This window comes from Notechis scutatus, chromosome 4, assembly GCF_049901735.1.
Source record: "Notechis scutatus isolate UNSWTSFEM ecotype Mainland chromosome 4, rNotScu1.2, whole genome shotgun sequence".
In the NCBI taxonomy this organism is placed as follows: domain Eukaryota; kingdom Metazoa; phylum Chordata; class Lepidosauria; order Squamata; family Elapidae; genus Notechis; species Notechis scutatus.
Window position 1 is genome coordinate 36,021,905 of NC_142012.1, and position 26,132 is coordinate 36,048,036.

Below are 26,132 nucleotides of genomic sequence, written 5' to 3' on the forward strand. Positions count from 1 at the left end.
TGCACAAATGCTAACATTCCTAATAGTGCAAATGTAATCTGATACCTCTTTCAAAATTGATGATAACATTGAATAATGTTTATTTAACATCAAATTTACTTCTTCTATGGCTTGATGAAAAACTCCCTGTTGGGCAGGTTAACCAATATTATTTCACTGAAACACTTATTGTAGTGAATAATGAATTAATCATATCCCTCTTATATTTAACAAGAACATGTCTGCTTTTAAAGCAGCAAACCTTGCTATACACCTGTAATATATGGGTAGTTCAATCAAAAGCAACAAAGCCGTATATATATATTTTACTTCTTTCCAGTAGCTTTCTAAAATGGCATCTAAATGTTTAAAATGTAAAGTCTTAACCTACTTGTTAATTCTATCCATCCTGACTCAAAGGCTATGCATGGACTACTCTACAGCACTCTGTGTAGGAAAGGGATGGGGAATAATGTTCTTTCTTTTAAATTTGAATGATTTTCTTGACAATGAAGCAAGCTGCAAAAAAAAAAAAAATCTGCCTATATAAAGTTATGTTAAAGCATTGGAACTCCAGTGTACCAATAGCCACCACTGGAACTACAGCTATTATATACACAATGAGCCTAAGATCAGAAAATGATGATTTTGTTGAAATGTGTCCATTTCACAACCTCATCATTCATGTATGAGTCCATTTCAGTTTCCCATTTAGTTCTAATCATAGCATCCTGGGATATTTCAATTTGATAGGTCAAATTAAAAAATGGCCTTTCAAAAGCTGGGGTTTTTTATTTTAATGGAAGCCTTATTTACTTATTACTCATATATTGAACCTTACTCATATATTGAACTATGATTAGCACACTAAGCTAGATACTGAAAGTGGAGGCAAAAGAGAAGTGAGGGGAAAAGTGAATTTGTAGCTTATTTTCAAATCATAGTTTTGTCTTCTTGGGATTATTACTGATGGTTTGGAAGTAAATGGGGATATGTTTTAACACATGTTCCCAAGTTATAGAATCAGTGGATTGGTAATTTAGAATTCATGGGATCACATACAATATTTCTCTATCCAAAAATTAGGATTGTAAGAAAACTACTTTGCAGACCTCCTCAAATACAATATATTATTGATGATCAGTGACTTGCATAGCAAGATGAAACAGTAGCACTCTAGTTATCAGTTGAAACCTCTGGAAGACTTGAGTCAAATTGCAAGGTTCCAACATTTGTTTTATAGTAAGTAAAAACTAATGATGATGGACTGAGAGGAGAGTTGCCAAAACAAAGTAACTACTGCTCCTTACATTTCTTGTAACTTTATTATCTCTGGTATTATTTATATCCAAGTTGAGTCCCAAAAGTTGTAATCATCTAAAACTACCTTTGTGTCTTACAAATGCACCATGTTGAGTGCACAAAATAGGCTAATAATCTTTTCATTTATTATTGCTGATGGCTTTTTCTCTCTACTTATTGCAGTTTTTTTAATGATGTAATTGAAACACTCTTTTGCCAAATCTAATCCATATCATGAAGTCTTGTTGTTAAATTGGCTTGAATGTAAAGCACTACTCGCATCTTATTGCCTTACCATTTTATTCAAAAAATATACATATATATTTATTACATCCTTTTTGTATTTAAAGTAACCCTTATGTGTTGGGATAACTTGTATATCCCAACACATATTATTAGTGCATATAAAGAAAGGCTGATGACTACTGCCTTTGGAAATAAAGTCATATCTTCATGGCAAACTTCATTTGTCTGCCATTGCTTCTCCCAAGTCTGATGAGATGCTAAGAATGTTTCTATTGTAAAAATTCTCACCCATTACAGATTTACAATTTGCAGTGTATATCAGGGATGGGGGGTGGGGGGGATGCATAGGAGAAACAAGACAGCCAACCCTGTTTGTCACAGAGACATGTTTAAGTTTCTCTCACTTGAATTGTCTTTGTATTTCACATGGCAGGTGCTAACAGAATACAGCAAGCTTACAAACCTACCTTTCTTTCAAAACAAAATCAAGTACTTTAAGACATAGATACCCCTCTTCCCTTAATTTGAGAGAAGTAAATAATTTTCCTTAATTCTTTGTCCGGGTCCCTTCAGAATAGCACTGTATATATGCTGCGGTTACTGTTTTTATTCTGGGCAGCTTGGATTTACCTCTTAGGGTATCTGTCATGCAAATTCTTCTTACCTGCTGATAAATTTTGTGGCTTAAAACATTTGGAGTTAACAAAGGTTTCAGCTGCCAAAATTCCCCTGAATCTAATATAGCAAAAAAAGGAGATTAGGATTTACTCTAAGCACAGCCTGAGGAGAGTGACCATGTAGATTAGGATAAGCAGTGCACCAAAATTTAATTAATTACTTACATCAACAGCTTGTGCTTTTCAGGGACGGGAAAAGATAAACTTCTTCAGTGCTATCTGCCTAAACTAGGGTCTACCCATACAATCCAATTAACTTATCCTTCTTTTTAAAATGAGCATTCAGATTATTAATCAATTGGAAAACAATATTATTTTCTCAGATTTCTTTTGAGACAATTGCAAGAATGTTCACATCTCACAGTCATGAGAATGGTGGAGGAAATACTCTTATTCAAGTGCACGTAAACAACTTTCTACAGCCCAGGGAAAATGTCTTCGTTCTTGGTAGATCTTGTAGTCAAAATTTAAGACTCTCTTTGTCCCACCAATAAATAGAAGAGAGTAGCTACTTTTTTTATATCCAGGCTGAGGCTTCACTGATTCCAGTGCTGTCTTCTGTATCATTCTTCAGTCAAGAGGCAAGAATACTTCTCCTAATAATATCTGTCCTTCTAGGGAGAGTGCTATTTGATCCAAGCCTGCATTTCTTCTCAGCCATCTCAGTTTCTGAATCACTCATCTCTGCATCGGGGGCATATCCATCATTCTCGCTGTCTACTTTCAAGTTGCTTTTTGCCCTGTCTTTAGGGGAAACTTGTTCGAGGGCCGAGTAAGAGAAATTAGAGTTTTGGCGGCATGCCTCCTCCTGCCCCTCTCCCTGCTGTTGCCTTTCTCCTTTCTTTGGAATTCGGAATCCTCCCCAATTTTTCACAGGGCTTCTGGGTGTTGTAGGCACTTTAACTGGAGTCGGGTTATAATTTATTCTGAAAAAGGATCCATTGCATTTAGGCACCATATCCCTCCGGATTCCGGGTGCTGATCTGCCACTTGGGTGGTTCACGGCCCTTTTATTTTCTAACTGCCTCTGAAATGATTCATTTGACTTCAAGGGCTTGTAGTTATGTTTGGGAGGTTTCTCCTTCAGTCCTACTTTTATTGTGTCACAATGAGAATGATTGTCTCTTTTCCGATGGTCTTCCGTTACAATCCCATTCTTCTGTTGTGCTGCTCCAAGTTGTGCTTCTGCAAAGGTTTTTTCAAAACTGAAAAAGCTACCAGAAGAAGCAAGCCCCTCCCTTTGGCTGGGCTGCTTCAGCAAGGGTTTGTTATTGTGCCCAGAATTTCTCCTCATTTGCTCTCTCTTCTCTGTTTTTTTCAGTGAATGACTCAACGACATGCCCATTTGTTTTCGGAAGAAAGCCGAATGCCATTTCAAATCTTCTATCTTAGGTGCATCTGGGTCCAATGGTGAACTGTTGAAGAGCACCAAATTTTCCATCGAGGAGAAAGAGGAAGGCATACCTGGAGAGACACCAATAAATGTGTTAAAGACGTTCTAAAATTATCCATCCACCCTTTAGTAAAAACTTCCATTAGCTGCACTATATTTTTACTAGAATGAAAGGAATTTGAAAATGAATTTTATCTAATAGTCATTTTTCCCACCGATTCCAATAGGGCTTACATTCAATTAATTTACTATAGCTACAACCGTTTCTTTACTCATATCGGTAGTACAGTCAGTACTAACATGGAGTATTAATTTCACATTAAATTGTATCTTAGGTATCTAATCAGTTAAGTCAGTAGAAATAATTAAGGTGTTTTAATAATAACACTACTTTGATGCACTAAACATCGTCTTCATCATTTTTGCTTTTTAGTCATTTTGGGCTCTTTTTTTTTTTTTTTTTTTTTGAAAAACAGAAACAAATCTAAACTAAACCAGTTTTAGTCCTGGCTTGTGCTGTAGTAAGGAATGTGCAGCACATTACCTGCTACAGTAATGACATTATTGGCTACTTTTTAGCACATTTTGGCCTATGTGCCTCAAATGGTAAATGTCTATGGAGATTATCAGTCATCCAGATCTTGGTTGTCCCAAAGGTACTTTTTCAAGAGGCAACTGAACTTCCTGGTTTTTCTTTGAAGACATTTTGCTTCTTATCCAAGAAGCTTAGTCAGCTCTGATTAAATGGTAGGGAATGGAAGGATTTATAGTAGGGAATGGAAGGATTTACTATTTATGGTAGGGAATGGAAGGATTGCAGACAAGCTGGTCATTTGAGGTCAGTAAGGCAATCTATATGTTTATCTGTGTCATCAGGGTCACCTGAGTAATGCAAATAGATGTGGAGCCTTCTCAGAACAGCTGAAAAGACTGTGTTGTAAACTGGAGAGAGATGATGTTGTATCCCTCCTCCTCTGTTGAGACAGGGTTATTCAATTTTGACATAAATGGCCTCTCTGACTCCTCTTTGAACCACATGGACAGAAAGCATGGCTGGTTTGAAAGAGGGATACAACATCATCTATCTCCCATCTACAACACAGTCCTTTCCACAGTTCCAAGAAGGCTCCACACCCATTTGCACTACTCAGATGACCCTGACAACAAAGATAAACCTCCAAGTGGCCTTACCAACTTGCTAAAAGAATACAAATAACAAGCTCTCTGCAAGGAGTAGAAAAACCTTCCATTCCCCACCATCCAGTTAGAGCTGAAGAAGCTTCTTGGATGAGAAGCAAAACTTCTTCAAAGAAAAAACAAAGTCCACTTGCCTCTTGAAAAAGCACTTTCGGGACAGCTTCACGTGTTACCGAAACCATCTTAAACATATTTTGTAGACTGCTTAGAGGGGCTGTAAAGCTCTATGAAGCAGTATCTAAGGTTTAAGTACTATTGCTTTCTCTATATTACCAAGCATGCTGTTGCCCTTACCCTACTGTCTAGGACGTATACACAATGTACTAACAAATATTTAGAACGCATTTCTAAAGGCAATATATAAACAGTTTAAGGACAGGGGGAAAGAAAGGATGGTTAGCACAGATATGGAAAGCTACAGTGTGTATTTGTATGTTATCATATATCAGTTCGAAAGCATGCAAGTAGATAGATACCACTTCAGTAGGAAATAAGTGTTCTGTATGTTTTGGTGTATAGTCATGCCAGTCATATGACCACGAAAGTTTCTTCAGACAATGCTGGTTCCTCAACTTGGAAATGGAAATTAGTAGTGCCCTCTGGAGTAGTTCATGACTGGACAAGGGAAATCTTTACCTTTTATGAACTAATTTTAGCTATATTTCCTTTTTTATGTCATACTTTTAATTTCTTTGTCTAATTACTTCTTACATCTTTTCTATGCTCTGCCTGAGATAAATAATATAATGTATGTGTAGGTAAACATAATTTTAAATAGCCAGTTGTAAAATGAAAAGTTTAGGTTAAAATTTATGTTAGATATTTGGAAACATCTTTCCATTTGCTTTTTAAGATTACTGTTAGTTGCAGTGCATTTAAAATCTGCTGAAATTCAGTCATTACTAAAATGACAGAATTTCATATCAAAGGTACCATTAACTTTATGTGTTAAAATTTTAATCAATGGTAGGAATTTCATTCCGGGGGGGGGGGGGGATCCAATATTTTTTATATTTGCCTTCTAATATCAAGAGAAACCTCCATTTCCAATTAATTGGTATGGTTAGTAATGATGATGTTTGTAAGGTTACCTGTCATTGGGGGGAAAATTAATCCCACCAGTTACTAGATTTGGCATCAGAGTCCAATTACAATACCAAGTGCTACTAAAGTTGACAGTAATATCTTTAAGCTCCATACAATGGGGGTAATTCAGTCAAATTTCCTTAAACTTCACTCCTATTAAAAGTACGCAGAATATGATCTTAAGTGTAGCTATAAGAAAGAAAGGAACTATCAAACACATGGTCTACTAGGAAGAGTGTATTCTCCAAGCAGAAGCAGCAAAAAAAGTTACATAACTTTTAAAACATATTTATCCCTACAGGAACCCCCTTCAGTCAAACTATGATTTTTATTTTACTAATTTATTTAGCTTTTAAAATGTTAATGTGCCCTAATAAAGTACAAGTGTTAATTTGCCAAAATTAAAGCAGAGAAAATTGTAGAAGCTATTTATATCATTCTCAGAGGAAGCAATATGTCTGAAGCTTTCATTTTTTTTTAATTTAAAGACCGGGAGGGGGGAGGGGCTTTTATTGGTCACCTTCAAAGCAAGGTGGCTGCTTTTGTTCCCCAACCAGCTTATTTTTTACAGAAATTGTTTCAGTTCTTGTTTTTTTAAAAAAATGTTCCTCCTACATAATGAAAAAAAGTCCCATTTGACCAAATGATATAAATTATGTACTTGGTTGATATAGGTGCTCTTTTAATACATTTTGTAATAATAAATTTTGATTAACCTACCAAATTCCTAAAAATCACAAAACTAATTTAGGTTTCTGAAGTACATCAATTAAAAATCAACATTGCCTTAGCCTAGTTTACGGAGCACAAAAATATTTTTCATAGCTTCATTAAGTTGTTACTTATCCTATAATGGAAAATGTTAAACTGAATTATTACAAGTTTTATTAAAATGCAAGTATGAAATAACTGAACAAAATTTAGAATCTTATCCTGCAACGTTAAAGTTATATAGAATGTAAGAGGATAAAGTATAACCCTATCCTCTATGTTTTTGACCAACATCTGTTGACTTTAAAAAAGCATCTACTTATTTCTACTCATGATTAGCAAACTTTTTATAATCAAAACTCCTGGAAAAAATTAAGTGTAGAGTTGTATGCAGTCTTCTATTAATATTCAAAAGCATACTGTATGTATACAAACACTTGCAGGCTATCACTTTCTCGGCAAATTTCTGGGTCTGGATATATTCATGCAAGAATGTAGTCTGTCCAGGAATAGGTAGTCTTTGACAGAAATCCTGCTTCATATAATGCAATTATACTAATTAGAATTTACTAAGTGGAACAATACTGTTGCATGGATGTGAGAAGTGGTAACTTGAGGATATTATGACCTTCAAAAGAAAGCAAAAATAGGGAACAAGGCTACAAACAGCAAACTATAAAACAGCCATAACGAACAACATTTTGTAAGTATTTGCAATGGCTATAATTTTAGGGAATTATTTTTCAAGTATATAAAATATAAATCAATTAATTCCATAAAGCGCAAGAGAGATAATACATGCAAAATCTTTTTACAGCTGAGGGCAATGATGAAAAGTAGGTAGGGATAAGTAAGTTGACTTAACAAAATTTAAATTTATGTACTAAAGTCAATCAAATCAAAATTTTATTATGGTCTAGCATAAAGAAAATTAATGTCATTTCCCATTTATTTGTTTTTTATATCAAGAAGGGAGACAAAACATTAAAGTTACAGCATTAATTTTAATTCCAGTTCATTTAGCAGTGTTTTTCCAGTATCATTCGCTGAAAAATAACAGAAAAGAACAAAACTTACCTGAAGCTCTTTCATGTTCTACAAGGTTTGTGTAAAGATTAAATATCTGTTCCTGGACTTTGCAAACAGATCTTTTAATTTTTTCCCGTCGGGTCACCATGTAAGTGAGGTTCCGTACCTAGAAATATTGAAAATATTGCTAATATGAGGAAGGCGTAAAATAAAGTTTAAGATTTTTTTGAAGTTATCTGAAAAAAATAGTGGCTCATCTGGAAACCTCCTTTTAGTGAGAAAAAGAAAAATAATTAAGTAAAGAAGCATCTTGGATGAAAAGCTAAACATTTTAAAGGAAAAAACCCAAGAAAGTCCAGTTGCCTTTTGAACAACACCTTTAAGGATAACCATGACCTGGATGATTGAGAATCTCCACAGTTCTTAGAAAAAAAGATCCTTTATTAAAAGGATTAAAAAGAGAAAGATTATATAACTTGGATAGAAAACCTTAAGACAACATTAATGGCCTTCTATTAAAAATGATACCTTATGAATTCAGCCCTTTCAATCTGGAGCCTGAGTCTACTCTAATTGCACAGATGTTCACATTTACTCAACAGCTAAGACAAAGCATAAACACAGAAAAAACAAATCTATTTTACTTTCTGCATTTCAGTTTGAAGACATAATATATTTATATTTTAAAAAGATCTTCCTGAAAGCAGGTGTGCAGTATTCAAATTCAAAGCTAGAAACTTGTTTTGAACCTGGCATAAAATATCCTTGGTTCTACCTACAGCTGAACCTTAAAGAAACTGCAAATTTTTCTACTCTCAACACTGTAATCAGTCTGCTCCAGGAAATAGGCATTTTTGTTCAGAGTTAAGGAGACCTAGAGGAACAATAAGCATGCCTGCAGCACATCTAAAGCACCTTCTTGTTTGAATAATGCACACCTCTACGATCAGCAATCAGCTTTCGTACCAATTTCATCTTCTAAGCAATGAAAGGAAGTTATCCAGCAAGGCTGCATAATAATTATCAAAGTTTCACAGTCACATTCATTCTAGTAGCTCCTACTAATCACAGAAGCCCTCAGAGAAGAGTAAGAGCCATGTTTGAAAAAGAATTGAGGCATTACGTTATGCAATGCAATCCTCCCAGAACATATCTCAAAACTTCTGAGTCCCTCAGACTGGAAAAATACTGTATGTCCCAATTTAGCTTTAGAATTAAAAGTGAGATACATTCAGTATTTTGCAAAATACTCAAAAATTCTCTTGCAATTATTAATGAATCTCTTCAATCTGGCATTTTATAATTAGGGAATCCTGAATGTATATCAGTACATTGCACATATTTTTTAATTAATGGAATACAGACAGATGTTATGTTGGATTTTGAAATAGACTAGAAATCCTAGCTTGCACAGAATAGCTCGTTGCACAGAATAACTCCTTGCAAAATACCTTATGCCACCAGACTTGAAATTCTAGATCTAGAAAACCTAGAACTACGCCTCCTTCGGTCCAATCTAAGTATAGTATATAAAATTATACATTGCAATGTCCTACCTGTCAATGAATACTTCAACTTCAACCATAATAATACAAGAGCAAACAATAGATACAAACTCAAGGTTAATCACACCAAACTTGATTGCAGGAAATACGACTTCAGCAACAGAGTGGTCAATGTCTGGAATACTCTACCTGACTCTGTAGTTTCTTCCCCAAACCCCAACCTTAGACTTTCTACTACCGTGTTTCTCACAAAATAAGGCCAGGCCTTTTTTTTTTTTTTTTGACCCCTGAAAAAACGGCTAGGCCGTCTAGAGCGGCCCATATGCACGTACCTCACCGCAAGGCTGCTTCTATCGGCCTACGAAAGCTCCCCGAAGGCAGAGTCCCCATCTGCTTCAGGGCGTGGCGTGGCTGCCCGTGTCCCTCGCCTTTAGGCAGTCTCTTTCGGGCGATGGAAGCTCCCCAAATGCAGTCACCAGCCACTTCGATCGGCGGTGAAGCGGCCTCGGGTGAGCCACACACACACACTCCTCCCCTCGCCGCAGGCCGCTTCTTCGGCAGACAAAAGCTCCCTTGAAGGCAGAGTCCCCAGCCGCTTCAGGGCAAGGCATGGCTGCCCATGTCCCCTTGCCTTTACGCAGTCTCTTTCAGGCGATGGAAGCTCCCCAAATGCAGTCACCGGCCACTTCGATCGGCCGCTAGAAGCGGCCTCGGGCGAGCACACACACACACTCCCCTCGCCGCGAGGCCTTTCTTTCAGCAGACGAAAGTTCCCTTGAAGGCAGAGTCCCCAGCTGCTTCAGGGCAAGGCGTGGCTGCCCATGTCCCCTCGCCTTTAGGCAGTCTCTTTCGGGCGATGGAAGCTCCTCAAATGCAGTCACCAGCCACTTCAATCGGCGGTAGAAGAGGCCTTGCGGCGAGGGGAGTGTGTGTGTGCGCTCATCCCGAGGCCGCTTCTTCCGGCCAATCGAAGTGGCTGGTGACTGCACTTGGGGAGCTTCCATCGTCTGAAAGAGACTGCCTAAAGGCGAGGGGACATGGGCAGCCATGCCTTGCCCCAAAGCGGATGGGGACTCTGCCTTCAAGGGAGCTTTCGTCTGCCGAAAGAAGCAGGCTCGCGGCAAGGTGTGTGTGTGTGTGCGCTCGCCCTGAGGCCGCTTCTACCAGTCGATCGAAGTGGCTGGTGACTGCATTTGGGGAGCTTCCATTGCCTGAAAGAGACTGCCCTAAGGGCATGCGGGGGACATGGGCAGCCACGCCTTGCCCTGAAGTGGCTGGGGACTCTGCCTTCAAGGGAGCCTTTGTCTGCTGAAAGAAGCAGCCTCGCGGCGAGGGGAGTGTGTGTGTGTGCACTCGCTTGCCCCGAGGCCGATCGAAGTGGCTGGTGACTGCACTTGGGAAGCTTCCATCGCCCGAAAGAGACTGCCCTAAAGGTGAGGGGACACAGGTAGCCACGCCACGCCCTGAAGCGGCTGGGGACTCTGCCTTCAGGGAGCTTCTATCGGCTATCGGGGTAATTCTAGCCTAGGCTACCTGCAGGGCACTCCTATTTTCCACCCATTCTGATCCCTGCCGCCCAGAACAGGTGGAAAATAGGGCGAAAACAGGGTGTGCGGAGGCTGAAAACGGGATGCAGAGGCCAAAAATGGGGCTCGCAAAGGCAGCAATAGGCTATGGCAATCCCTGAAGCATGAAACAGCTGATTCTGGGGAGGCCGATCCAACCAACAATCAGCTGCTTATGCTAATCAGGCTGTGCTGAAACTAAAATGGAAACAGGCTGTTTGCTGTAAAGGAGGCAAATTGCTGGAATGCAGAGGCATATTTTTTTTTCTTGTTTTCCTCCCCAAAAGCTAGGTGTGCTTATACTTTGGAGCATCTTATACTCCGAAAAATACAGTAAATGACCAACAACCTACTAAGCAATAATTGAATATAATTTAAGCAAGGATGGTTTATAAGACTAGAAATGTATTTTTATTTATTTATTTATTTATTTATTTATTTACATCCTACCTTTATTGTTTTTATAAATGACTTATTTGGGCTAACATATCTAAGGTATTGAGAAAAGGTACTGATCTAGATTTAGGTCACTTTTTTTTACCACATGCCTTTAATTTCTTTCATTTATTGTTTTTAACCCCTTATCTGGACTCTGAATCTTGTTGCTTCACTCAAACAGGAATAGCTTGATGGCGATATATAATTAATGATTATTTTTAACATTTTCCTATTGCTTTATTTTTAAGGAATCTATTTATTACTTTATTTGATAAGAATCTCGGTGATATTCATGGAAATATATATACCTTATACGAATGCCATAATTGCAAATAGCAATGGTACATTTTTAAAAACTCTTATTCCCTATCTATCTGAATGGGATCCATGCTTCTATATTCCCAGACTGAAGTCCAAACAGAATCATATACGTGAATCAAATATCGATGCTCAGATCATAAGAAGTTACTTTAATCAATGTATGGCATAAGGAATATTACATTTAGATCTGTGTTCTACTTTTCTTCAATAACATTGTAGCTTACCCTTTCCAAATCTTGCCGGAGGTGAGTGAAAAGCTGTAGTCGCCTGAACAGAACGTCCTGTTCCCGTTTGGCTAGATTGTCCTCTTCATCTTTCTTTGGGGTGATCAAAGGTTTGTTGAAGTTTGATTTTCTCTTCAATTTCCAATACTGATATAGGAATTCTACAGAGTCCTCTGGAAGTTGCAGAGCTTGAGCCACTTCTGAAGCATTAACAAAGGCATAAAACCCATCCTCCAGTTGCTGGAGTTTCTGCTTTCGAATACTGACCCGATGAGCTTCCTCCTGATTTTGAGCTAGGCTATCATATGGTTCTAAGTGGCCCAGAGAATGATCATGTGCCCCATTCTCATTTTCTTGGCCAGTTAATTCATTGAGGTTTTCCTCATCCGACTTCTTAGTAGAACTGTGCTTCGGACAATAGGATTTGAATTTGACTTCATCATTGTCAGCCAGAATAGTCTTCATCTCCAAACCGCGGTCAAATGCACAAGTGACATGAAAGGCTGTGCGGCAGTTTTTTACTGAACACTGCGGAAAAAAAATATAAATTTTAGGTATTTAAATATGCAGTAAAGATTGTAAACCCTATAGGGCTCCCCTAGATCCAACATTTGGACATCATATATTAGAACAGCAATTCAGAATTGGGCCTAGAGCCTATATTGTCAAGTGTTATCAGCTCTATAATCAGGAAGCTCAAAACATGAGAGGAAGTGACAATGGCTGATTCGTGAGTCATTATATAATTATCAAGAGAGTGATAGTTGTACAGGTAGTCATCGACTTATGACCCAGTCGCTTACTAACTATTCAAAGTTATGATGAACCTCCTCAGGGTACTTAGGATCTGGCTACAAAGTTCTGAGGGCCACCCCCTGCAGTCATGTGACCGCATTTCAAGTGTTCAGTATGTGGCCTGCCTTTACAACCATTTGCAGTAACATGACTGTCTTTTACAATGGTTTTGCCAAAAACTGGCATTTACTTCCAGTTTTTGGCAAAAATGACTCATAGCGAACAATTTAACAACTGTGGTGTTTGCTTTATGACAACTGCAAAAAGGTTGTAAAAACATGGGTGACTCATTTTACGACTGTCATGACTTACAACCATAAGAGCAGATTTCACTAGTTGTAAGTTGAGGACTACTTGTAATGAATTTATCCATTACTTTTATCAACCCTAGCCAATGTCTACCTTTGTGAAAATAACCAATAATTATGTATAAAAGCAATCAAATTGCTAATGTAAATACTGTAAAGAAATTTGGCCACAGTATATCATGGTAGTATAACCTAGTATCTCTTGGTTGTTACAGACAGTATAACTAAGTATTTTTATTTCCCACTCACTGGTGCACTGGGATTGTGTTGGCGAAACATAAGGTGATTTGTAAGTCTAGGATGAGGATCAACATGTTTACTCCCACAGAGTTATGAATATGCAGCACTGTGAATCCACAGCCAGAAAGGAACTGGAAGCCGCATCATTTTCTAGGCTTGCTTAGTAGCCATGTGACTCAAGAAAAAAGCAGTAAATTTTAAGGAAGTAGCAAGTGAGACCACATGTACACTGAAAAACCTCTCTTGGTTCTTGATTCAAAATGCTACACATCCCTAATAATACCATATACTTTACCTACATCAGAATATACTTGTTTCTCTGAAGTCATTGAAGTCTTCTTAAAATATTAGAAATGCCATAGTGATTACCGAGGCTATTAACTATTAACAGAAATAAGCTTGATGGCTTAAAAGAGATTCAGTAGAAGGTTATTTTAAGCAGCCTATCTTGATAATTTGGAAATATGGAATGGTTTGAATTCATCTATTTATTGAAACCTCATTTTTCAATGCAATTATCAGAAGTTAAAAAGGATAAATAATATTCATGATTTATGATAGACAGACAGACAAACATAAACAGATGATAGATATGATAGAATAAATAAAAACAAAAACAGTAGGAAAAAACTAGTCATCAAGAGCTATCAGAAATTTAGTGGAAAAATAGGATGCTTGAAATGCTATTCCTTCAAGAATATTAACCAAAAATACAATGCAGATAATCTTTTCTCCCTGCCATATAACTAAAAATACAGAGAACAAGTACAGGTCTATTAAAACTTAACATTTATTAATTAATATACTGGGCATCTAATTATATGTCTGTGAGTCATATTCGGCACATTTATTTAAATTTCCTTTGGAAGGACATTACTAAACAAAGCCTTTGGCAAAGCACTTGAAAATCTGTGTTGAATTCAATGTCAAATTTCTGGCATATCAATGATTTAGAAATGCAATGTAGGGGGTAGCATAATGTAAACACATACAGCAATTCTAACTCATATCTTTATCCACAGCCAAATTATATCTTCTTAGTAACTATGAGCAATTCATTTAAAAACATTCACAATTTTCTCTATATTAAAAGACAGGGAATAGTGATCGTTTTTATTTGTACATTTTTCTCTGAATAAAAGTTGTGGTCACCCAGTGTTTAACTCATAAGTCGCTTACTGTATACTCTCTCTGTAAATAGGTTAGCTCAATGTTCTGATTAGCCGTACCATTGTGTTTAGACATAAAATATTAATGTTCAAATATCCAAGTGCTGCAGAGCAATTCCTGTGTACTAATACATATTTCACGCACAAACATAGAAGAAATGCTAACTGAACAGTGAGTTAAAATGTACAGTCTTTTTAAAGCGCTAAATCCATCACAGTAAATAAGACTACCATTCTCTATGTAGAAAGCAGAAGCGCTAATTTGGGGAAAGCAGAATTTATAACTGTGAGACCCTCCTCCCATTGTCATTCATGTCTTAAATACTTCCCTAGTAAGACAGTTATATAAATCAATAAATGTATGAGAGAGACTGGAAGAGTGAGGGGGAGCTGACAAATGGGAATCAATATAGAATGTCTATGTTGTCACAAGAGAATGAAGTCTAACCCCCATCCCACCCCTTGAATGCCACAGAACTTTATCTTGTTTTACCAAGGTGCAAGCCAGTAGATCTGAGAAGATTCCTATACATAGGCTTGAACAACAAATCAGTAATTTGGAACCTTTCACTGGGTGGACCTGATTGTTTGCACCTGACATTAATCTTCTCAGACTCCCAGTCTTTTTCCCCAAAGAGCAATAGCAACTAAAGCCCCAAGTGATGACAACTAAAGTCCCAAGCAGAAGAACTTTCTGATGAAGGAGTAATGGATGCTGTGCTTTGGGGTTAGGATGAACTAGAGAATGAAGTGTGCAATTTGACAAGAGTGCTTCAACTGGTGCAACAGATGCAGAATCTGGCACAGACACCACCACCGATTGCTCTGACACCAGCAGTCCAGCCAGTGTTGCAAGAAGCCATGGGTGTTTTAGCAGAAAGTCTTGGAGGAAAATCAGAAAGGATGAGAACTTTCATAGCTCAGGAAGAGTTCTCTATAGGAATTAAAGGCGAAGAATTCCCAACTGAGTGCTCACTCACAGGTGTCTTTTGTACTGATTTGTACTGTAACTGTACTGTTAGAAGCTCAACGGGCATTTCTGGTCACTGAAGGCAATGATCCTATTATAGTCAATTACCAGACTTTATGAACAACTCAGAGATCCGATAAGAGGAGTAATAGAGACCCACCAGATCCAGAAGCTTAAAATGATAATAGAAGGGTCGGCCTGAATTCAAATTAATCACTGCAGAGCTAGATGAGAACAAGACAGCTCTAATTTCTCAGTATAGACAAGGACGGAATGCTCAAATTGGCACTAAGCTCATATGGCAAGGAGTGCCACAGAATCTAGACCAAACCTACCACCTTTTCTGTGATCACTGACTCTCATCTGGAAGAGATTCAAAGCCAGTTTGGGCAGCAGACAGAGCTCACTATTCAAACTTCCCCCATTCAGCACTCTGTTTTTACTGTAGAGAATCCGGGCATATAGGAAGAACATATCTGACCAGAGACTCCAGAAGAAAGGAAAGGCCTCCTGGCCAGGATGGGGGAGTGTGCCACACTGAGCGCAGAGTCCAAGCTCAGGGAAACAACAACAGGCCCTCTCTCAAGAGCTCACAGGAGGGGCTATTCAATCACTAAAGAGAGCTCAATATATCTAAATCAAGGTATGTTGCTCTGTTACTTTGATTTTATCACACAGGGAAGAATATTTGAAAGAGCCACTTCACCATCCTTGTGTATTAGGCAGGGTAATTGGGGGACCTCCCATAGTTGCTCATGCTTTTCCTAAGTGGACAGCTGTAAAAATCATTAAACTTTTCAGAACATTTTGAAATTTTCCAGATCTTGCCAAAATCCTAAACATAAAATGCACTTGATCTCATTCTTAGAACAAAATCCTCTTAATTTCTACTTCAGTCTAAAGCTGCTACAGTAGCAATTAATCTGTTTCCTTGATGATCATGCATATTTATTCAGAATTTTGAATCCTACTAGAAATCGCATTCAACTAAAAAAGCATAACCTTGGGCAACACAGTTTGATGGAATAATAGATTAGTGATCTCCTAACCATTAGCTCTCTATAGTCTGAAAATCAAATACAATTTGACAAATGTGACTATGTGATATTTATGTTATCACTAATAATTAATCTGCTAGATAGCAATGTTGCTCTAAATGAACCACAAAGAATAGACAGGCTTCTGAAGACCATTTTCAGAAATTGAAATTAAAACAACCCTGGCCAAAACAAACAAAAACAATGGCTATCTGAAATGAATCAGTGAATGCCTAGTTTTCACTGAACTTGCTCAATTAGAAATGTAGCAAAGTATTTCTCATTTAACATTCAGTTACACTAGTTTATTTTTTTTTAAAGAAATCCATTTATCTGTACCTACTAAATTAGATATAGATCAAGTTAAATGTAGCTAAGCTGCAAATTCAGTGGGTAATGCAAGGAACTCTGAACAAAGACAGGGACCAAATGATTTCAAAAGCAAATAATTATGAGAAGCAAATGGTAATAAAAAAAACCTAACAATCAGATGACAAGCATAATTGGCATATAGACAAGAAAACACTGAACAAGCTCCAAAAAGCCAAGAGAAAGAAGATATGACAGTACACAAAACAGTATTAACAAAGAAGAGAAAGCAAGGAGGAGATTGAAAATTATTAAAAAATTTCCTCAGCAAAACAGATGTCAAAGACAATGGCAATTTCAAAAGCCATCTTTAAAAAAAGGTTAAATCACGCTTGTGATTTATAACCATCAAAGAATTCACAGTGAACAGATTTAATAGTATGGCAATGATATTCTCGAACACAATGCAGACTAGTTGTGTATCTAAATATAAATCCTAAAATAATATTGTAACATTAATGTATGTAATGTCCCAATTGTTGTACATGCACTGCTAATGTCAGTGCTCATTCTATAATTTATTTTATGAAAGTAACAAGGATATAACATTTGAAGATCACTATAAAAGTTAGATAAAAAGCTTTGGCCAGGTTTTTGTAATGATTAGTTTCTCAGAATACCTAAGAACTGTTTACCTGTATGGATGCCCCAATCTTCTCATTACAAAGACTGCATATCAGGGCCCATCTGCTGCTGGGAATATGAGAGACCTTTGTAATGGGCTCCATCTTTTCTGGGCTACCAATGCTCACCTAAGAATAATTGGAAAAAATAATACATATTGTTAAAAAACCAAATAGCAGCTAAAGTATAACTATCCTCTACTTATTGACCTTCAGATTATTCCATCAGACCAGTATTTCTAGCCAGTAATATTTCTATTACTTTATCAAATGATATCCCATTAAAAAAATTCTTAAGGATTGGAAATAAATTGATTTCATTTTTATCCTGCCCTTCCTCCAAAGTTACAGTAATGAACAAAATTCTTCACACATAGAATTTTGGCTTCATAACAAACAGTGATAGTAACTGGCCAAGGATGAAGAATGGAATGTGAACTGGATAGGAATTTGAACTTATCCTCTGGCCAAATCTAATACAAATCCTCTACGGAAGCCCAAGTTAATGTTTGATTAACAAGTTGAGCGAGCAACAGTACCTCTTTTCCCTCATAGTCTTGTATTCTAATGAAAAAGAAAAAGCATGCTATGATGTGGATTTGCTTTTATCCTGGCCTAAGGGAACCTTTCAAGTTATGTGCAAGATTCTCTTTTTTAATGATGGGATATTCTGGTATGCACTGGAAATGTGATGTTTTTCTTCTAAAACTCTGAGAACGGAAGGAAAAATAAACAATGCAGAACATCCCTGAAATGGTTTGTTTTGCATACAATTATGTATTTCTATATTCCATTAATTTTCCATTTGCAACTGTTACATAGATTACATTATATTCTTTTCCCCCCTTATAAAAGAAGATTTCAAATAAATCTATTTCAATTATGGCTCCAAAATCAGAATTGGTTCCACTTCCTAACCATGTTCATACACTCTACTAAAACATTAGAAAACTCCTTAATGGCCAGATATGGCTCTACATCTCACTAGCAACCTACTATTATCCATCTCCTACTATTATATGGTAATGTTCAAATTCAAACTATTTCAAATTCAAAACGCTCCATTTCAAGTCTGAACTTTTTGTTTTGACTGTGAAAGCTGTTTCATATTTGAAAAAGGCTGTTTCAATCATTCTGGAAATGTTCCCAGCTTAAAACAGCTCTTCTGGTCTCAGAGTTACATGGTAATCAAATCTGTCTATTTTGGATCCTAAAAGCACTATTTCAAAATCAAAATAATTTTTTGAAGCTCAAAATCAAACATTCTGAATTTCAAAATGGTTTGAACTTGAAATGTTTTCCATACCTCTGACTGCTACCAATCCAAAATCTCAGGAAACTTACCAACATGTACGATAATTATATTTCAAGACTGGAACCTGTTAGTGATGCTAGATTATGATTTTCAGGATCCCTCATCACTGACCATGATGTAGATCAGCAACATCTTGAAGTCAACAGGTTACCCTGTACCTCTAATATCAAGTAAAATGGATTCACTATCTCCTCAATTATTAGGGATGGGCTCCACATTATCAATTTTAACACTGTCTGCTATAACCAGTGGCACCAATATAACTCCCATTACTAGCCATAAAGCTATATGTATGAACAAATATCTGCCACTCTGAACAAAGATAGAAAAACAACAACCATGAAACACCAACCTCTGGGATCCAGAGGGCACAACTAACATGGACCCACTTTGTCCCACTTCGAGTTGGTTTCATGGCTCCACCTTTCTTGGGACACAACAAACATTTTGGCTGGACACCAAGAGCACAGGTTCGGCATAACCAGCTGCCTTCGGGAACTTTTAGGATGCCATAACATGCCTGAAAAAAGAAGAAAATGTTAGCAGACAGGTATAAACAGGACACTTCATTTCTGTCAACTTATTGTTAGTAGTTTTTAGTATTTATATATCCAATACCTGAGTTGAGAAACTTAAATTACAAGTGAATACGTGAAGTTGATGAATATTAGTTTATGTGTACAAGAATAAGGCTCATGACAAGAAATTTGAATTCTGCTGATAACATATTTAGGCTAATACTAAGATTGCCTTCATATGTTTGGTTTTATTAGGTTTCCATTTCAGCAAACCTAATAGTTTGTTTCTTTTTAAAAATCAAGCAAAAAGAAATAATCTAACAAAACAAGCAAAGCCCATTCTCTGGATCATGGCTGAATACATTTATGAATTCATGATTACCTTGCTGCTAAAATGGCTTCTGAGTAGCTTAACCTCAATGTAGCTGTGGGGTATCAGCTGAATTAAAGCTACTCAAATTTATCTATTGGACCACAGCCAAGATGGCTGTGATGTTAATTGCAGACATACATTCTCAACCACAAAGAAGCAATTTTTAGTAATCATGGGATTCTGGCCATGTTTATAACTGCTTCTAAGTTCACAAAGCTATGAAATAGACCAAACAATGTGTAATAGAAGGAGCTAAAACAGGAACTGAAGATCTATCCTAGCCAGCTGTGCTGCCAAAGGGAAGGCAGATTGTATATGAACAATAATTATTTCAATTGGAGTTAAGCCAACATTTTATTAACTAAAATAAAAGCCTAAAACATATCTGTGTCCCACTTGAAAGCTGAGAATTTTAATACAACCATAAAGAAACCTGCCCACCCCCGCTAAAAAAAAGAGGAAAAAGGAGGTCTTCCAAGAACACAAATACAGCTTTTTCTGGACCTGACTGAGAAGGAAAAGGTGCAGCCATGACATTAATTATTCTTCTGGCAACAGATATGGTGTTCCTAGAGAGGCCATTGCTTCTGATGTTTTAAATCTTTTGTGGTTCAATATAATTTAAAAAGCAGTAAGAATGACTGTCAATTGATAAAGAATTTTAAATGTAGAAAATGCTCAAAATCCTCTCAAACCATAAAAATGGTCTCTTCTCTGGCTTATAATTTACTGACAAACCAGCCAATTTAAAAAAAAATATTCCTGGAAAATAAATACACACATAGTATTTCTTCCTTAACAGGAAATAACTCATAGAAATGTTGATTAATATTAATACTGGCCTTGGGCCAGTCACTCTTTCTCAGTCCAACCAACCTCACAGGGTTATTGTTGTAGGGAAAACAGAAGGAAAATGTGTTGGATATGTTAGTCACCTTGAATTATTTGTGAAAATAAAGGTGGAATATAAACAAACAAAAATATAGCTATCCACAATTCCTCTTTGAAGAATAAATGTGCAATTTTTAAAAACAGAATTTTGCATGGCGTGGTGGACACTACATTTAAAAGGAACTAGAGTAAAAAATAGCAAGGACAACATTTAAATGTAACCTACATTGCTCCTATTAATGTAATATTTTTGTTGCATTTACAATTATAGTTTGTGGGGGCTTTCAGTTCAGAGAATTTGGGGCCTGCACCCAAAGTGCTCAACTGTCAAAATAAACCTGGAATCTAATATTATACTCATCTGTTTTAACAGAAACATAAATACACACTCTTATCTTTTACATAAAGGAAAGTATAAATACTGTACACTCTTATTATTTCTTACACATGGACTGAACTAAGTTCATTTATGTAATCCATTCTCCACATAGAGATGCATAATCTTTTCCAAATGGTGAAGCATATTTCTACTTTGGGAAGAGAAGTGTGAAACTTTTCTCAATGCATAAAGAGAGATAGATCAAAACTCTTATCTCACTTTGGAATGCTTATAAAAAATATGACAAAATTGTAGATTTACATGCAAAAATATGTTGAAGCCAAATGGACAGCAACTGAACAAACCTAAGAGGTCAAACATTCAAAATAAAGGAAAAAGAAAAAATACACATGAAACCACATATAAGTCTGCAAATGAAAAAAATGCAACAGTAACACCAACATTCCAAGTAGGATTTGTGTAACTGTATTTTCCAATAAAATGCTATTGAAATTTTATAATTAGTAACTCAAAATTCTGAAGACACAATACTGGTCACTAAGCATCACACAGCACTTATGGAACTTTTAATAGCTATGAATAAAAGGCAACATCCATTCCTAGTGATTTCATGAAGAGTTTCTTGTGATTTTCTTGTCAACAAGAAGCAGTTTTCCACTGCCTTCTTCTGCAATGTTTATAGATAGTCCTCTATTTATAAATATTCATTTAGCAACTGATTGAAATTACAATGGCACTGAATAATGTGGCTTATGATCCATCCTCACACTTACGATTGTTGCAGGATCAAAATTTGAACACCTATCAATTGTCATGATTTGTTTAACAAAGCAAATCATGGCAAAAAAAGATTGACACCTTGCTTAGCAACTGAGTTTCTGGCACCAATTGTGGTTGTTAAGGACCAGAATCTCAGGTTGTCAAGGACTATCCATATTCTATAATATATCTATATTTACTGTTCTGTTTTACAAATGTAGTATTTTATAGAAATCTACCATCCAACTACTAATCAAGCAAGATCCTGCTTAACGACTGAGCACAGAGAACATTAGCCAAGTGTTACTAGGTCAGTGTGACAATTATCCATACTTAGCTCAGTTATCACTCATTTCCTGTGTCCCTTTGTCTCAATCAATAAATTTCATCGTAAACTCTCAAACAACTTCAACATGCTTAGAATGTGCAAAATCCTTATTGCCTCATCACAGTGAAATTATACTAGTTCCAATATTATTGTGGTACATGGTGCTATACCTGATGAACACAAATATTGCATTTGTCACAGAACACCATCTCATTGCCATCTTCACCATCTGGAGACTGGCAAACGTCACAGACAACATCCTCATCATACTCGATGCCAAGACCTTCTTCAGTCTCGATAGCATGATTCATATTGTCGTAACACCGTTGCTCAAATTCTTCCATGATCCTCTCCATGGTGTATTCATCTAGTTCAGGCATCCCTGGTTAATTTATATGAATATATTTAGTTCTCATGTTCATGTTCTTTTTTACTTACCATCTAAGTTTAGCAATATAAACAATCAATGAAATCAAAGTGGAAAGGAAAGGAAAAAGACAGGTTAAATTTGATACTAACTACCACCTTATCTTAACTGGTACAATCAATCTGGCTATCATGTAGAGACAGTTCCATGATATGAGGCTGAAAGTAAAAAGTGGGTATAAAAATTAACCATCTTCTCAAATGCACATAAAAAATAAGATGTTGGATTTATTAATTTACTTTAAATCAAAAGGGCAAATGTATTTAAATAGGCAAATGGTAGCATAGCTGCCAAATAACAGTGTGAATGAGACAATGTTGTACCAGCCTTGAAAAAGTCTTTCCTCAGATTAGAGGAAGTAAAGATATTAATTTGCAGAGTTTCCAGAAATCCACACCTGGGACACTTATATAATTCTGTGAACTGACTTTTGGATTGATATTCAGTGTTGTGAATTTATTTTAAAAATATTCCACACTACAAAAATGCCCCCCAAAATTGCTTTTATTGAGGACTGCTTTGCCCCAAAAGCTAAGCAGATGTATTATTTAACATGCTAGTATATACTTGGTTATTTGGTGAAGATCAGATGTGATGGACTTCAAACTCTAATTGTCTGTAGCCTGCATGGCCATTACCATCATGTTGGAAACTGCAGTCCAGCTAATCAGTTGGAGAAGATAAATCTATACTATGACTCTACGTATCAAGTTACATTAAGCTTCAGAACCCTTTAATTCTGTGATGAACAGGCAGAACTTCTAATCATAGAAATATATAACTTATTTTAATGTTAGTGATATAGTGACATAGGATTTGGACTTAGTATGCATCCTTTTGTTGAAGTTTATAATATTTTTCATATAGAATCTTTAATTTCCAAATATCTGATTCCTGAAAAAAATCTGTTTGGGAGACTTTATCCAATTATATTACTTCAGGCAATAGCCTCTTATAAGAAGGAATCTGAACAACACCTAAATTTCTTTCTTAATAGCTGGCACTACTGTGTGCTTCTAATAACAGAGTCTGATTTTCAATTTTACAGTAGCTCTTTCAGGTTTCTGAATTCCTTAACAGTAGCTGTTATAATAATATCCCATACTTTAAGAATGGTTATTTAATTTTAGCAATGATTAGATACTTCATAACAAATTGCAACAAAGGTTACTTTAAAACTACTGTCATAAATTCTATATTGTGTTGTTCTCAATCAAAGAGTTGCAAGGCTGGTTTACTGTAATTTGTTATATGTATATATAAGACTGCTCTTCAAATGAATAGAGAAAGGCCAGCTGGTACACATTATAGTTAAGGATTTGATTCTTTGTCCATTTCATGCCTATTATAAAGAACCTTATTAGTTTTCTTCTAGCTCAGTTTCAATTCATTCTTACTGATCCATATAGAAATCTGTTCTCTGACTATGATGCCCTTTGTTGAAACCAATTCACCAGATAAAGGCTTCTCCTATTAAGTTTGTAGAAAATCTTAAAACGCTTGGCTCTTCTAGAGGGCTCTTAGAAAATAGGAGGTAAACTACATGGAGGTACCTTTTTAAATGTAGTCGGAATCTTCAGTATGTCTTAAAATGTGTGTGTGTGTGTGTGTGTGTGTGTGTGTGTTTATACATACGTACAGGTAGTCTTAGACTTACAACCACAATTGATCCTCAAATTTCCATTGATAATCAAGACAGTTATTCAGTGCGTTTTAACCCATTTTATGACCTTCTTTGCCACAGTTGTTAAGTGAATCACTGTAATTGTCATGTTAGCAGCATGGCTGCTAATTGAATCTGGTTTCCCCATTGAATTTGCTTTTCAGAAGATTATAAAAGGTGATCACATGATCCTGAGACACCACAATTATCATAAACATATGCCAGTTGCTAAGCATTCCAATTGTGGTCATGGGGGCTGTAATGGTCATGAGTGTGAAAAGCAGTTATAAGTCACTTTTTTTCAGTGTCATTTTAACTTCGAACAGACACTAAACAAATGGTTGTAAGTCAAGGATTACCTGTATACTTATATGTATTTAAAACAGTAAGTAGCACTTTAGTTGACTTACAAAGTAAAATGACAAAAATAAAACCATAAAAAATAGAACAGTAAATATATAACTTATAGTTGTTGTTTTTTGAAGCAAGCCAGCAATAATAATTGGTTAAAATATATTCTACCCACCCTAGGAAAGATCAAAAGAACTTTCTGAAGTTATGCAACTGCAACTGTTCAAAGATATATGATTGCATCTAGTACCATTCCATGTTTTAGATTGCAAATCCTAAAAGCACGACTGTTTTATTAATTCATATAAGATTAAGCAGGAACTGGTGTTCCTGATATGCTTTCCCTTTTCCTCCATATTTCCCAATGAAACTCAAAAATCCTAACTTTGAGTATATGTCTGAGATGTTAACAATTCAGAAAATTTTATTTCTGCTAAACTTTCCACTCAAAACTATCCCCCCATCCCAACCACATACAATTTGTTTATAAGCACTTTTTCTCCCCACCTCTTCTATCTAGAAACTACAAATGAGCACCATATAGTAGGCTGGCTAGTTCAGAAACCCTACCTCAACTCCTCCCCTTTTACTTCTCTAACCTGGGGCTGTAACTGGAACTAGCACTTACCCATCTCTTTGAATTCTTCATTGGCTAGTTCCAGCCATGCTACATCCATGTAGTTAAGGTCATAGCGGCACACACTCTCTGCCAAAGTTCGAATGTCGACATATCCAAGCTCAGGGGCCTCAGATCCTGAAGACAAGATGTATTTCCGAGGTCTTGAAAATACAACAGCTTTTGTTTCAGACACAATCCTGAAAGTGTAGCAAACAGGTGTTCATTGTAATAATTACTGTAGAAATCCTTCTAAAACAGAAATGTCAAACTCGTGGCGTCTTGTGCTGTATCGGGATTTTTTTCCCTTCACTAAACCGGGCATGGGTGTGACCAGCGCATGATGTATCCGGGCATGAAGTTCACAGCCCTGTTTTACAAGTACCAGAACCTCAGTCTTTCCATACTGCTACTGCCGAAGGCTTTGAATTACAATATATTCCATCCCACCCCAAACAAGAAAATACATTATGTCCAATTCTGCCATTCTACAAAGCTGATTTTTTCTTCTTCACTTAGACTCTTCTCAATATTTTCAGAAAATATTGGAAGATATCCCTGTTATTTTGTGTCACCATAGGAAGAAATGTTAAATCAATTATATTATTATAGCACCATTCAATTGAAGAGACTATTTCAGAGGAGTTAATAATTTTGGAATATCTTATTATTTTAATTATCTCAGAAATTCATTTAAACTCACTATTTTTCTACTGTAATTTTGGTATTACAATTCCAGGGGAGTTGATGGTAGGGAAGAAATGAAAGGCTTGAGACTTTGGCATAGCATGTAAAATGTACCATGTATGGGTTTTTAAAAATTAGCCCTTTTCTTTTAATGTTTATTTAATTTTATACATAACTCTAGTAAGCATATATAAGGGTTTTTATATTTTATAATCACAATTGTAGTTTCTGCTTTGCATTTATGCTTAATATAATCATATAATACTCTGTATAGGTAGTTTTCAACTTACAACCACAATTGAGCCCAAAATTTCTGTTGCTATGTGAGACATTTGTTAAGTGAATCTGGCTTCCCCATTAATTAATCTTGCTTGTCAGAAGATCACAAAAGGTGATCACATGAGCTTGGGACACAGCAAGGGTCATAAATATGAACCAATTGCCAAGTATCTGAATTTTGATCATGGCCATAACTGTGAAAAATGGCCATAAGTCACGTTTTTCAATGCTGTTGTAACTTTAAACAGTCACTAAATGAACTTTGTAAGTCAAGGACTACCTGTACTATATAATAGTGTTAATGTAAGAACACTGGAGATGGAGGGCAGCTCAGATTTCTAATTTACAGGTCTGTCAGTATCATGTGTTGAGCCATGAAATTGTATCAGAGTAATTTCACT

At 36.3% G+C, this 26,132-nt stretch overlaps 2 protein-coding genes across 5 annotated transcripts in view; one reads left to right on the forward strand and one right to left on the reverse strand.

Annotated features, from left to right (window-relative positions):
- The window catches only part of SCLT1 (sodium channel and clathrin linker 1), a 29,803-nt gene extending 25,747 nt beyond the window's left edge, over positions 1-4,056 (forward strand). For both annotated transcript variants that reach the window (XM_087963138.1, XM_026667002.2), the window contains exon 22: positions 3,526-4,056. Coding sequence is in view for 1 of the 2 variants with exons in the window: in XM_026667002.2 (XP_026522787.2) it covers positions 3,526-3,532 (7 nt within the window). In the remaining variant the exon portion in view is untranslated. The remainder of the gene's footprint in view (positions 1-3,525) is intronic.
- JADE1 (jade family PHD finger 1) overlaps positions 1,567-26,132 on the reverse strand; it is a 69,926-nt gene continuing 45,360 nt past the window's right edge. For all 3 annotated transcript variants that reach the window (XM_087963136.1, XM_087963134.1, XM_087963135.1), the window contains 7 exons: positions 24,778-24,965; positions 21,879-22,090; positions 18,852-19,019; positions 17,197-17,313; positions 11,674-12,201; positions 7,669-7,786; positions 1,567-3,668 (listed from right to left, as the gene is read on the reverse strand). In XM_087963136.1, coding sequence (XP_087819262.1) covers positions 2,779-3,668; positions 7,669-7,786; positions 11,674-12,201; positions 17,197-17,313; positions 18,852-19,019; positions 21,879-22,090; positions 24,778-24,965 — 2,221 coding nt within the window. In that variant the 3' untranslated portion in view covers positions 1,567-2,778. The remainder of the gene's footprint in view (positions 3,669-7,668; positions 7,787-11,673; positions 12,202-17,196; positions 17,314-18,851; positions 19,020-21,878; positions 22,091-24,777; positions 24,966-26,132) is intronic.